This window comes from Planococcus citri, chromosome 1, assembly GCF_950023065.1.
Source record: "Planococcus citri chromosome 1, ihPlaCitr1.1, whole genome shotgun sequence".
In the NCBI taxonomy this organism is placed as follows: domain Eukaryota; kingdom Metazoa; phylum Arthropoda; class Insecta; order Hemiptera; family Pseudococcidae; genus Planococcus; species Planococcus citri.
Window position 1 is genome coordinate 65,704,113 of NC_088677.1, and position 15,356 is coordinate 65,719,468.

The window sequence follows — 15,356 nt, forward strand, 5'->3', positions numbered from 1 at the left end:
TAATCATTTATCTTTTTATTACAGAAGTTAAACTCAAAAATCAGAAAAATCAATTTTTGAATTGATGGCATAATGTTATGGTTGATCATGCCATCCAGATTTGTTGAAGAAACATTTAAAAGCATAAAGCATTGAAGCAGCTTATACAAGCAAAAAGCAAAAATGCAAAAACTCTCTTGCAATTCTTCTGTAAAGGTTTAGGCTGGGTTTGTTTCGCGGTACATGGTAGAGTTGTCCAGATTATGAATCAGTATGAGCGTCTTGAAAATTGTATTCCAATTCCATTTGTCACTCGACAGTTCTTCTAGTACCTACTTGTGTGAAAATGTGGTGTGACTAAGTTTGAAAATCTGCTCAATTTCTTGAATTTGGCCCATCAGTGTCTTTCCTCTTCCCCTCCGTTTTAATGAAAAAATTGAAAAACCCGGAAAATTTGATGAAAAGAGTAAAATTCTTAGAGCATAATATAGGTCTAAGGTAAACTTGCTGAATAATTTTTAAAATGGCAATCACTCATTTTTCTATCAACACGAAGTGAAACTCAAAAATCAGAAAAATCAATTTTTGAATTGATGTTAAATGTTATGGTTGATCATGCCATCCTGATTTGTTGAAGAAACATTTAAAAGCAAGAAGCATTGAAGCAGCTTATACAAGCAAAAAGCAAATGCAAAAATTCTCTTGCAATCAGCAAAAAGCTGGCCTGTTTACATTTTTACCATAAATTAATTTGGTAAGCAGTATTCCACAATCTATTTGGGGGGAGGGTTGGAGGAAGCGGAGTCGATTCTTATGGAGTAATTTTCAGATTTTCGTTTTAGTATTACATAATTGTTCTTTTTGCGAATAATTAATACACGAAAAGGATGATTCCAAAAATTTTTAAATTCCTGAAAAATCAATGGTGGCAGCTTGAAATTTAGTTTCGAGGTGTGGCAATAATACTCTATCAGTGAGCCAAATTTCAGGACGATGACAGTTGATCATGATTGTGAAGCTTTCCTTATCAGAGATGCTCACTTTTGGCTTATTTCAGCTTTAAAAATCGTCTGTATGATCTGAGTGTGAAAAAAATTACTTCATTAACTAATAAATGCTCTTACAAATTAACGAGTTGATACCTTCATGAATCTACTCCACCAAATGATTCACCCCAAACCTGGGTGTACTTATATTAATTCGAAATCCATTTCGAATAAGACAGGTTGGGCCAGAAGAGGTGGGCAAGAGACTGAGAGACTCATACAAGGGAAAATTATCCGTAAAAGGTGAGGCGGGGGAGGGGGTGTAAAAAAAAGCTCGCCGAATAAAAGACGCCTAACGACATTGAAGAAGATAAACCGCTTTTACACGTTAAAAGTGAACGCAAACAAAAGAACAAAACTCAGCAGCGCGACGAGATAATACCCCGTTCGTTACGGCTGCTTTGCTGGCATCCCTCCCCCTCTTCCCCCACCCCTTACTTCACCTCTCCACCCACCCACCTGTAACTGGCACGGTGGTACGTACGGGCAAAACGCCACGAAAACAATTAATTTTCCCCATACAACGTTATTAATATTCATTTCGCGAGCGCGGTTTTTACAAGACATCAGGGTGCCCGCCGCCATCGCCACCGGGGTGGCTTCGCTTCGTTTCGCGTATCCAAACATTTCGCCCGTTCGCGTCTTGGCGCTGTTATACTCCTCTGCCCCCGCCCCTTCCTCTGCCTCCTTGTGTAACAAAATCCGCGCTTTTTTGAATCCAAAACTCAGGCAAAAGTGCCCACCGCCGCCACCACCGCGCCGCTGCCTTGTGCTGCTTTTCTGACGCTTGGCGCGTCGTTATGATTACGAGGTCTTTTATTACCGAGACCATCATCAAATTCATCCACTCTTTGTGGCCTGCACTGTGCTCTAGCCCGCCACCCTCTCTATTATATACCAAATGGTAATAATGATACTATTACCGTCATTATAAGGTACTTCTTTTTTTCGCATCCAATTACCATAAACGGTACGCTGTGCTTTTTAACTCCCCTTCTGCCCCCCCTCATTGCTCCTCGTTTGTTCATTCTTTCTCGATGCTCTACTTTTTTCCCTCTCGTTTGCGTTGGTTGTGTATTCGTCGAAGAAAAAGAAAATTAAAATAATAGGTAAAAAAAAGAAACACCGGATACCTCGAAAAGAGGGTTTTATGGAAAAATACGCGTATAGTATACAGCGAACGCGTGGACGTGGACACATATAAAAAAAATGAGAGTAGAGAAAAGAGAAAAACTTTGCTTGGTTTTTCTTTCTTTTCCATTTTCCCCCCGTTCCTCCGCAGTCTGCCAGTTTATCTCGACGAAAGGTATTTTTCTACCTTTGTTTTTTTTTCGCATCCACCATGCTCGAGTACACGCTGATGTGATGGCCTCCGTCCCTAATACCAACGATACGATAGGTAATGGAGAAGGGGGGGTGCTTGGTGTTTTATAACTCGGAAATTAATAAACAATAGAATTCGCGAGGCCAATTAACGTTATCTCAAGTACGATTATTTCATCTCGCCGAGGAGGTAAAGCTGTATAGGTACGTATACGATGGAGAAGACCATCGTTGGTGTATTTTTACCACCTTTCTCGACGTTCTACATCTCTCGTTATTATTAATATTCGGTTTAATTTTTCCAAACTTTTTAATTCGAGAGAAGTTTTTTTTTCACATTTTTTAATGGTCGGTGTAATTTTTATTTTTATTTTTTTTTTGAGGGGTACTTTATTCTACGTATTGTTTTTTTCCTTCTTTTTCGACGTTATCGAGGCGAGCTTTCGTACAAATAAGGCGGTATTTTTCTACACAGTGTGAAGCTATTTAGAAGGTATATATATTGCTGGTATGGGATGAATGGAGGAATGGGCAGGGAGATAGGAAAGTTTTTTAATTAATTCCAGTTTGTTTTTTTTTCTATTTTATTTTTTTAGCTCGTGTATCGCGATGAAATTTTAAGGTGAAAATTTGCCACTGGTTGAAAAAAAAGCACATTTTTCCATTTTTGAAAATGGAAAAATTTTGATGCTTGGTTGAAGGGTAGGTATAGGATGTTTGTAGAATTTCGAGAATGAAATTTAGTGAGTTTTTACGTCGAGTATCTTCGTATTTGGAATTTTTTTTCAAGTGAAAATTTACCAAATTTTTTCTCTGTATTGATGTCCTTGAAAGTATTCTTCGTTTAGGTAACTGGCATGATTTTTTTCTTCAAATTTTTCATCAGCGTTTTACTCGGCGAAAATTTAATTACTTTTGTGATTTCTTTGAGATAAGTATGCCGAAGCGTAGGAAAAGGAGTGGACCAGAACGAAGGGGTTTTCAGTTATTGAAGTTCGCTTTCATTTTGAAACTGGAATTTGAACTTCGAAAAAATGGCTGAAAATAAGCCAGTCTCATCAATCCGCGAATAGCATTTCAATCAAGCCGACTAAAGATTAGGATTTTATTTAATGCTTAGCAATATTTTGGTGCCAAATTCGAATAAGCAACCAGCAGTTGTTTGTGTCAGTGATAATTAGCAATTTTAGCATTGTATCCATCAGAAATTTCTACGCAATTTTTAAGTGACAATGAAATTTATGAATTTTCAGTTCATAGCCAATCAACAAACGGTATTTCGACGTAAAGGCAATCAGCAAATTAGGTAATGTTTATCAAAACCTTTGGGACTGATTTGGAATTTAATTTTTAATATTTTTTTATTCGTGTACAATTGATTTTATTTACATAGTTGAATGTTTTAATTTACGAGATTTATTTGACTTCATTTTAATAAAAGTAGTAGGTCTATCTACGAGTATATAGGTACATTCTACTCGTACTTTATAAATTATAAATAAAAGATCAAGGGATGAAAAATCAGCTTCCTGCTTCAAGTTGATATTTAAAAGCAAACTCAGCAACCAATGCAACCATCAACCAATATGGTGAAAGCAAATGAAGAGTGATATTCCAAAACTCGCTTTGTCCATTTTCACAACTTTTCAGGAAAGAGGAAAAACAGTTTCCCTTCAAACGGGTAAATTGGCTTTTTAGGCGAGTTTAGCACTTTATTTGGGTGGATTTATGATGTAGGAGTGTAAGTATACACTTCATCCACTAAATACTGCTGAAAAAATTTCAATAAAAATGGACAAAGCGCGTTTTGGAACATTATTTTTTTTTAAATTTTTAGTGAATTGGCTATTTAGGTGAGTTAAACACCTCATTTTGGTAGGTTGATGATGTAGGAATGTGAGTTACTACTTCATCTACCAGGTACCGCTGAAAAACGCACTTTGATAAAAATGGACAAAGCGAGTTTTGGAATATCACTCTTCAAATGCAAAAAGGCAAAAACTATCTTGCAATCAGCGAATAGCTGATGGTTTGTTTCTTTTGCTACAAGTCTTGCTTTGTCCTTACCTACTTATTGGAACTTGAATAAAGCTTTTGTTTGAAGTCGAGGTAAGCCTACCTGAGCTTTTCGCATAACTTTGAGAACCACTATACTGTAATATAAAAAATTCAACTATTCGTTCGAAAAAGCTCACCCCAGTCGATCTTTTGAATTGAGTTAGAAAAAATAATTATCAAAAATCAGTACCTAATCCTTCTTCATTCCGAAAGAATACCTGCGAGGGAAAAAAAGTGTCCCACCCCCTTCAGATTTCCTCCAGACTTTTTGTCCATTTTGTCTGATTTTGTAAGGAGGGGCGATTTTTAAAAATTCGATAATCGAAAACAAAAATTGTTCATTTTGGGGGGGGGGGAAAAAACGAAAAAAATTTTTTTGGAAATTTTTTCTCTTAAATTCATTTTTTCAAGTCTTTTTTGTGTTTTTGGTGAGAAGGGAAACAGAGAAGAGTCAAACAATCAGAAATTGAAAATTGTTTATGAACATGAACCATTTTTTTTCAAACTTTGAAAATCTTAATTCTCAAAATATTTTTTCATCTGACTTTTTCGTTCAAAGTTTTTTCAATTCATTTTTTTTTGGGGGGGGGGAGATGTAAAAAATTGATAAGTTGGTGGGGGAAGAAGAAAGTGGAAAAAATCGAGGCTTTCTGAGCGTGAAATTTGACGAACTGGAATAATATCCATTTTGTTGCAAAAACCCAGGTTTGAAAATATGACATTGAATAATTGTCAAAATGTATTAAAAAAAGTCGTGTGGAAAAAATTGTTCAAACTTGTCTTTTTTTCTACTTTGTTTTTATTTACATTTAGGATGCCTGTTTTAAAAAATAATTTACCTAGAATTAGAACATTTTTTGAAAATAATTTATGGTCGTTTTTTTGAGTATAATTGACGTGTTCGATTTTTTTTCTATCTTTCTGAAGAAAGGATCTTTATTTTAAAAAAGAAAATGATTTCTCAAAAAGTACTACGTACTTGCCTATTATCCAAGGTTTTGAGAAAATTCGTGGAAAATAATGATTTTCTCCTTTATTAGTCTGAAAATTGGGGGGGGGGGTAAATAAAATGACAGTTTTCTCGCCGTTTCTCTCACTTGAAAAAAATAGAAAAAGAAAAAACATAGGTACAAATGAAATAAAATAATTATCTTTGCAATCTTTAGAAAAATTTGATCTCTGTGGCTTTAAAACAACTTAAAAATTCTCAAAATTGATTCAAAAAATTGAGAAAGAAAATGAAAATTTGAAAATCAATTGAAATTTTTATTAAAAATATTCGACAAGTAAAACTTTAAGAATTTCAAAATGAATGTTTCAAATTATTTTTCCTACAATTGAAACCATTTTTTCGTTTTTATTTTTTAGAACTTTTTTTTGAAATTGTCAAAATTTCATTCGTCGAGTATCGTTTATAAAAATTTCAAGTCATTTTCAAATTTTATTTTCAATTTCATCTTTTTGATTTAATTTTTAGAATTTTCAAGTTGTTTTAGAATCCACAAAATCAAATTTTCTTACAGATTTGAGAAGATTCAGAAGATCAATAATTTATTTCATTTTTTGTTTTTTTTTCTTTTTTTTTCAAGTGAGGAAAATTATAAGAAAACTGTCACTTCATAGTTTTCCCCCAAATCTTAAGTTTAACTGATTGTGAGTGGCGTTAAAAATCAAAAAAATGTTGAGCAGTTGTACGTACTTTTTTGTTGAAAATTTTTTTCAAAAATTTATCCTCTGTACAAGTGTACAAAGTTGAAAAAAACTAGGCACATTTTGCCTCATTGAAAATGGCAACACTGATATGATTGTTTGAAACAGTCCAGGAGTAATATTGGTACTCCAATATCCTGCAGGGATTTTGAGAAGGTCTCACTAAAGTGCTACTTTTTTAACCCTTTGGAGGTTCTCTAGGTTTTCGGGTTAGAAAATTGAAGTGCCTTAATGAGTGTGATAGGGTACCTCGCCCAATTGGCCAAACCACAAAAAAGTCGAGCTTTTGATGAAAAGTTTTATAGGAAAATGAAAGTTTCCAAAAAACACAAATGTGACATTTCCTAAAAAAAAATTGAATGTATGCAGAATTTTTTTTGAAAAAATGAACCAAAAACATGTGTCAAAAACATTGAACAAAAGCACTCTTTCAAAAAATGAAATAAAAATTGAATTGGAAAAAAATAAAAAAACAAGGTTGAAAAAAAGTCATCTGGCAGTTCACAAATTCAGCGAGAATCAAATCTTGTTGGCAAAAATGCCTTTGTTTAAAGCATGAAGAGAAGAAAAATCTATGTCGCTAAGAGAGGATTTTTTATCAAGTTATAAAATCTTTTCGGAAATCGAGCCGAAATATGGGACAAAATTTAGCGAAATTGCGAGCTTTCTGGCAGGAGGTAACTAATTATAAAAACATTTTCGCCTTTATTCACGAGATGTGGCATAGAATTTTCTTTCATTTTGGGAAAAAATGAGTATTTTATCACTTATTGGAGTATAGGAATATGAAGATGAAGATGAAGAGAAATAGTAAAAATAGTAAATAAAAATCCAAATTCATCTACGAGTTCAGTCTTTCATTTCGTTTACGCTGTGGATTTGTGTTTTTGTTCACTATTTCTCTTCATCTTCATCTTCATATTCCTATACTCCAATAAGTGATAAAATACTCATTTTTTCCCAAAATGAAAGAAAATTCTATGCTACATCTCGTGAATAAAGGCGAAAATGTTTTTATAATTAGTTACCTCCTGCCAGAAAGCTCGCAATTTCGCTAAATTTTGTCCCATATTTCGGCTCGATTTCCGAAAAGATTTTATAACTTGATAAAAAATCCTCTCTTAGCGACATAGATTTTTCTTCTCTTCATGCTTTAAACAAAGGCATTTTTGCCAACAAGATTTGATTCTCGCTGAATTTGTGAACTGCCAGATGACTTTTTTTCAACCTTGTTTTTTTATTTTTTTCCAATTCAATTTTTATTTCATTTTTTGAAAGAGTGCTTTTGTTCAATGTTTTTGACACATGTTTTTGGTTCATTTTTTCAAAAAAAATTCTGCATACATTCAATTTTTTTTTAGGAAATGTCACATTTGTGTTTTTTGGAAACTTTCATTTTCCTATAAAACTTTTCATCAAAAGCTCGACTTTTTTGTGGTTTGGCCAATTGGGCGAGGTACCCTATCACACTCATTAAGGCACTTCAATTTTCTAACCCGAAAACCTAGAGAACCTCCAAAGGGTTAAACATCGAATTGATTCCTCAGCAATTTGTTCAAATTTTTATTATCACATTTTTCCATGGGCCAAGCTCTAATTTTCCTATTGTTTTTGAATGCCCTTTTCATTTTTGTCTCGACCCAATATTTATGTCTTTGAGAACCCTTACCTCTACCTAGTGTTAGCATTTTCCTAGTTATTTTCAATCATTACTAAATTTCGTTTCAATTTTTAGAAAATTTTTATTCCAAAAATTGGAATAATTCTACTTCGATTCGTTTTTTCTCTCTTTTTCTACGAATTTCGTTCTAATCAGTCTTAATTTCGACATCCTCGACGACCCATTCGATCACATCTCATAAAAATTAAAAAACACCATTGCCATTCGTACACGAAATCCGGCAACGTCGCTTCTACACGCCCGGTTAGCGGATTTGCAAAAACGCGGTGAAAAATTAAAATAGGCTTTTTCACGGGGTTGTTATTCTTTTTACGCTGCGAAAACTGCATCATTAAATGACACGCCGATCGGTTGACAATGGCGATGTCTCTGCGTAATAAACTTGGAGTGGAGAAAGAACCGTGCAAAAAAAACGAGATGTAGAAGAGAAAAAAAAACTACACAGATGGAGATTGATAAGAAAGATGCAGAGTAGGGAAGAAGAAGAAGAAGGTGAAAAAAAAGCACGATGAGGAAGTACGATTTTCCTCCATTTTGTGTACACTCGAGGGATGATGATATTGAAATGTAGTAACAAGTTGGAAAAGAACTTCCGTAAATGATTTCCTTCTTTTTTTTCTTCTTCGTTTCTCTCTTCTTTTTTTTTTAACGCGAGGTTTTTTTTTCTCTCGTCGTTCGTCGTTTTTTTTCTTCTCTCGGTAGCTCGTCCTCGGGTATGTTGTTTTTTTTCTCACTACTTGGAAGTTAGCACGAGCTCGGATGTTATCGTAAACATTATAATGCTATTTCGATTTTATATAAGTTGGCGAAGAAATCTTTCGCGGAATTTGTTCCCGAGAGGATGCAAATTACTTGTGACATTTAAAAGTATTTATTTATACGATTTTATCAACGACAAATTTGACAAACGGGTTGGGATTTGGGTTGATTTTACTTTTCCATATTTTACGCGACGAAAGAAACCCTTCCTGGTACCCCTGCCCCTCCCTTTAGACGTCGCTGGTGCGCTGTTCTGTTGTGTGGCAAATTAATCGAAATTGACGATGACGCGACGACGATACGCGAGATAAATTTTACGACGTATTTAAATTCGTCGCAACTTCGCCGGAATATTTTTATTAGCGTACAACTTGCATAACGTACCTATCTACCAGATTTTGAATTGAAAATGAGCCTATGTATTAATGACGGTTGTCTTTTTTTTTTGCCGATTTGTTTACAGATATTCTCAAGATACGGAAACGTGCTAAAGATAGTTACATTTACCAAAAACAGTGAGTATAAATAGAGATAGACAAGGTATCGAATACCGCCACTAAAAACACCTCGTATAATTAATAAGCAAACTGTAAAGGTTTTAATGAGACGCTTCGTAATTATTATTACCGAGTATAAAGAAAAGAAAAAGTTTATAATAAACCAAAACACGAGACACGTCGAGCTCGACGAATGTCGAACCCAAAGAAATAGGTTTCTTGTGGCGTGCTCCAGCTCCAGCTCCGGTTACTTTCTCGCTGTAGTAATTGTATATCGCGACTTGTAACACACAAGCACAAAGATGCCGAAGCTTTTGCCGAGATAAAAGGGTGAATAAACGTTTATTGTATTGTCTCGTCGTCGTAGTCGTCGTGCCACGAAGAGCATTTTCGTGTCGAAAGGCATTTTGTTTACTGTGTCGATTTTAGATTACATACCGAAGGCATTTGACTCTATACAACATTATACACCTATATTTGCAAACTGCCTTCCGGTGTGTATTGGAGGCAGATACTATAGCTTAACTCGACTGGAAGAATTCTTTTAAATGGGTGTTTTAGAGACGATAAAAACTTTTCCCTTTACGACGACGACATCGACTTCGACACGACGAGAAGCTAAGGGTTGAATTGGAATCATCATTTTTATTACCTATAGAATATTGTGGAGGGTGTTACTGGTGGTTGTTTTTTTTTCTCTCTGTTTGCCATGTAAATGGTGGCAATGAGAACGATGTAGACGTAATTGATGGTTTAATTCTTTTGCCCTCGATTTTTACAGATACTTTTCAAGTTCTTATTCAGTATCCAGATGTTGTATCGGCTCAGTCGGCTAAATTGGTGAGTATGGTTTTGTATGTACATACGAGCTAATAAAATGGATCAGTTGGAGATACGAGGTGTGGTTTTTTTTTTTATTGAAGAATGGTTTTTCATAGTTGGGGGGGGGACATAAGGATCTATTGCACCCTTCCGTCGATCCTCCAGAACCATTTTTCTCTTGAAGGGGGTGTCCTAAGGAATATTTCTAGCCCTTGTCCTAAAAAAAAAGCGGCCCTACTTACAAAATGGCGGCCATTTTGATTGACAGGTCAGCCAAAATCACAGATTTTGCATTCCAGCATAGGATTTGGACGAATTTTTTCAAACCGTACAAAGGTAAATCGAAAGAGCAGGCAAAAATTCATCTTCTGTCAAAATTTCAAGTGCTAAAGTGCCTTTTTCGATTTTTGGCGAATTTTCAAAAATCAAATTCTGGCCAAAAATGTGAGAAAAAATCAAAATTTTACCAAATTGACGTAGAAAGCTGAAATTTGGGTTATACCCTATTTTCGACCTGCCAAATCGATTGGAACCTGTTCTAAACTGTTTTGAGCAGTTCTGGAGCCTCCAGCGGATTTTTGAAACTCTAAATTTTCACAAAATTTAATCAAATGGAGTTGGAAAGCCGAAATTCATTCTGCAAACTATTTTCAATACGCTACGAAGTCGACTGCAGGTGGATTTCGAGTCGTTTTGGAGCTTCCAGCGAGCTTCTGAAAATTACTGGAGGCTCCAGTAGATTTTTGAAACTTGAAATTTCCTCAAATGGAGATGGAATGGAGAAATTTACTCTGCACTCCAATTTCAACACCCTCTGAAGATGACTTCAGGTGGGTTTGAGTCATTTTGGAGCCGCCAGCGACTTTTTGGTAGGTTTCATGGTGTTTTATCAATGATTATGAGCCAGAGGAAATGTTGACCCTGAAAGAGACTACCTTTTTTAGGGTTCGACTGAGTGGTTGAAAATTTGCGAATCGGTTATTTTTGAGTAAACTCGTGTTTTGAGAATTTTTTCTTCTCAAATATTTTGTATTTAATTGTGTGGAAACATTGAAAGTTATTGGGACTCAGTGGTGCCAATTTTTTTTGTCGTAATTGGCAATCTCAAAAAATCGAGAAAAATACCAAAAAACTTGAAAAAATTTTTAGTTTTTGTTTTTTTTTTTGAAAATTGGTAATAATGACAAAAAATTTTGCACCACATCGTTTCAAAATATTTTCCGAGTTTCAAAAATGATAGTTTTCGATATTTAAGCTCGATTAATGCGAAATATTTGAGAAGTAAACATTTTCAAAAGAATTTATCCAAGAATAGGTAAGCGATTTGCAACCCTATCAGTAATCTTGGATTTTGATGAGTCGAGTTGGAGGTTATCAACAAAAACTACGTATGCATATGCAATACAAAAAAAATGGCTTACCGGAACCCCCGCCCTATTGTAATGGTTCTTAATCATCCTTGATTTCTTCAACATACTTCCTTTTGGCCCCCGGCCACTTCCAAATCATATCTCAGATAAGTATATTTTGAAACTGGACCATTTCCCCCAAAAACAAGTTTGATAGAGGCTAGAGCGAAAATACCTCGATTTTTTTGAAAATGTCCTCTCTGTGAGAATCCAGATCTCCCCTCCGGAGACACTTCCGAAGTTAAATATTTTTTCTACTCAAAGTGAAAGTTCTCACTGAATTTGGAGACGGGATGTTGAGGGTTTAGAAAGGGTCAAATCGGAAGATTACGCCTACCTATATTCGTATTCAGCACCATCGAAAACGTACTATTCGATGCATCACATGACTGGGTCATTTTTTTGAAAATTATGTCTCAAATTTGGAGTGGAGGGTACACTCTCGAATTGAAAGGGCCCATTTTGAAAAGCAAATATTTCGAATTAGAATAATAAGTTTTCGCGGTGGTTTTTTTTCTAAAATTTTGGAATCATAATTTCTCGAATTGGAATTCAATTATCAGTTGAACGTTCAAAAAATTTCGAACAGTTGATCAACTGTTCGAAATTTGTTGAATTTTTCATGAAAATAAATTTTTGACCCCCATTTCTGGGGCAGGTGAAATTCGAGACCAGACGCAAATTTGATGTTAATTTCCGGTTGAATATTCTAATATTCAAATTCAGACTAATTTTTGAGGAAAAAATCAAAATTTTAATGACATTGGTACAGGAAAGTAATGTTGGGTTTGCACAGGTCTAATTTTTGAGCTCTCATTTCGATTGGTGGAGGTTTGCATCCTTTCAGAGTCTCCTTGCAGATTTTTTTATTTTCCAGTGTTGAAATATGTAAATGCTAAATTTCATTTCGGTAGGTATTTTTTATGACAAATTTTCCAAAAATGGAAAATATGAAAATTAACAAAAATCCCCAAAAAGGCTCAAAACTACCACTAATCAATGTGTAGCTTACCAAAAGTAAAGCATGAACCAAATTTCAAGTTGTCAACTCAATTTTATCAAGATTTGATTTTTTTAATGGAAAATGGAGCATTTGAATTTTCAAAGATTTGTTAATAATCAAGATGGAAAGTTTTAAGTCACATATTACTTATAGCGACTGAAAAACTAAAAGCAGAGATTCTTTGGCATTCTGTGGCATTCAGTTTTTTAAGTGAATTAGTACATGATTTCTTTTACATTTGCTTGGTTTTAAATTCATTTAGAAGTTATACCGGATGTCCAAGAATAAGGGAAGTTGATGTTATCGAAAAGGAGAGAAAATTCCCTGCTTGAAAATTGGAAAATTGAATAATTATTTGAAAAATGGACATTTGAGTGATTATTGTTTCAATGAAACACGAGAGAATCTCTCATTTTGCATTGAAACAATAACTCAAAAGCACATTTTTTTCGAATGTTTTTCAATTTCGACTTTCGACTTGGGAAATTTTTTCCCTTTTTTGGCTCATCAAAACATTCAAACCCCTTATTCTTGGACACCCTGTACTTTGACAATATCGATATCCCAAAATAAACATCGATAATAATGAAAGCAAATGCAAAAACAATTTTGCAATCAGCGGTTCGCTGATCGCTTTTTTTATTTTACCAGAATATGAAATTATTAGTTGGCTTTTGCGAATAAAAAAAACTAAACATTGACAATCATCGTGAGCTTTAAAATTTAAAATATGACTTGCATATTTTTTTTTTTTTTTTTTTAAATTGAGGGGTTTTTAATTTTTCCATCGCGCTTTGGGGATCCTATTTTGAAAATTGATTTGAATTTCAATCGAATAATTTAATTTTTAAATTTTCAGAAAATTTTTGAAAATTCAAATTTGGTCCAACTTTGATTATTAAATTAAAAGTGGATAAAATTGGGATTGAAAGTATAAATTTTGGTTTATGGTTTCGAGTCTTTTTAGAACTTACAGAGATTTTTGAATGTTTCTGTGATGAAAAAAAAGTTGCTGAATTTCATCTTTTATTTTTTGAAAATTTAAATTTTGTCCAACTTCGACTGAAAAATCAAAATTTGGTGAATTGGGATTGAAAGTATAAATTTTGGTTTATGGTTTCGATCATTTTTGAAACCTATAGAAATTTTTGAATTTTTCTGTGATGAAAAAGATGCTGAATTTCATCTTTACTCTTTTTATGACAGTTTTTACTCGAACTGAAAATCCTGAAGATCTGCTGAAGGCTTCAAAAGACCTCAAAATCATCTTAATCGATTCAGGAGAAGAAAAGTAGGGCATTGACTTGAATAGTATGAGCCTTTGAAGTTCGGTAAATATGCGTAGAAATCATGAGGCTCACCCTCTCACCCCCTTCTAACCCCCCCACCATCCCTCTCTAACACACACATTTTCTGAAATGTAATTTTTTCCTTCGTCCCTCTCCAACTGTTTCCATCATTGTGTTCAATTTTTTCGGTCCAACTGACCCATTGACAAATAAAACGATCAATATCGACTCTCCCATTAACGTTGACGAATTTGAATTTCATGTTGTACGCTTTCTTCAGTCGCTGGATGGTCAAAACATCTACAATTCGTGTTGCACGTTACGTATAGAATTCTCCAAATTAACGAGCTTGAACGTTAAATACAACAATGATAAATCGAGAGATTACACGAATCCAACACTACCGAATGGCGACACAGCAGCTCTGGATGCCCTCGCACTGCCCGATCAACTCTTACCGCAACTATTTCTGGCCGGTGCAGCGACAGCCAATCCAGCCGCACTTCAGGCAGCAGCCAGACGCTCATTAGCTCAGAATGATCGATTAGGTGGAGGTAAGCGACATTAGATCACTGTTTTTATTCGTGGCTGGTTTTGTTTACGTGTTTTTTTGGTGTTTGTGTGCATATGTCAGGTGTTGGGGTATACTCTTGTAACAAATTTTGTATACGTAGAGTAGCAGGAGCCATGTTGCCAATCGGAAAATATGTATTTTTGGCACCGTGGCATCTTCATCCCATTATTTGTGGGACGATGCGAATGTGCGTGATGAGCACAATAACTGCTTTGTTCGCAAGCCTCGCAGATGACAAATTATACAAAATGTACACTATTGCACCATTTATATATTACTTATTTATTGTGTACCTACTTCGTACTACGTTATAAGAGAGATGGTATTTTTCCTACTGTGTGCTCTCACCCTTTCCATCGTTCTTGTTATATTGTGGCTAACACGAAAGTAAAAAAAAATAGACCAAAATGGTGTTATTTGTGTTTAGGTTGTTCGAATCTTCCGTCACTGTTTTCCTCTTTGTCTAGTATCAGCTCACAGATAAATAGTAATCCTTTTCCAGGATCTCCGACAGGAGGTAAGATAGCGTTTACCATTTGCGCGTCCTTTGTTTGTATTTCTTTATTCTGTCGGCGTTCAAAGAGCACGCTCGTTAAAATGAAGTATACCCACGTATGGGGTGAAAAATAATTTTCTTATTATGGCTTTGCCGTATGGAATTGATTTGTTCAACAACAACGCAACGAAGAAGAGAAAGAGTGAAAAAAACTGTGCTATAGGTGGTAGTGGTGATGATGCTTTTTAAGGCGAATTTACCAAATATGAGGTGTTTTTGGCAAAAAAAATGGGCAAGATTTTGCTCTAGATGAGGTTGAAATAGAAGTGGGAATATTTAAAGGATTTTAGATTTTGTTCGGAAGTTTCAGATTGAAAATCAATTAGAAAAGGAATGTAAAAGCATCAACTAATTCCAGAGTAACAGTTGCTATCATTGAAAAGAATTGATATTTTGTTCATCAATAATGCAAGATTTAGTTGGGAATTTTGTTAGAAATCACTTGTGCTGTTCAGCTTTGATTTTTTTAGTTAATTTTTCAAGTCTCCACTCTCCAGTGATCTCTCTGATCTTATTCATAATTTTCAAATTTTTTCCAAAGGCGTCAAAACTGATTGGAGCATTAGAAATTTAGAAAACTTGATTTTAGAAATTGTTATGGTGTGGCCATTTCAACAAAACTCCAGTTGGACATCTCAAATGTAATCATT

General features: G+C 34.6%; 1 protein-coding gene across 7 annotated transcripts in view; it reads left to right on the top strand.

Annotated features, from left to right (window-relative positions):
* Window positions 1-15,356, top strand: part of heph (polypyrimidine tract-binding protein 1 heph) — a 613,245-nt gene that overhangs the window by 579,266 nt on the left and 18,623 nt on the right. For 6 of the 7 annotated variants that reach the window (XM_065347154.1, XM_065347155.1, XM_065347157.1 and 3 more), the window contains 4 exons: window positions 9,020-9,071; window positions 9,835-9,893; window positions 13,857-14,130; window positions 14,578-14,667. In XM_065347154.1, coding sequence (XP_065203226.1) covers window positions 9,020-9,071; window positions 9,835-9,893; window positions 13,857-14,130; window positions 14,578-14,667 — 475 coding nt within the window. The remainder of the gene's footprint in view (window positions 1-9,019; window positions 9,072-9,834; window positions 9,894-13,856; window positions 14,131-14,577; window positions 14,668-15,356) is intronic. The other variant, XM_065347152.1, reaches the window with a different exon arrangement.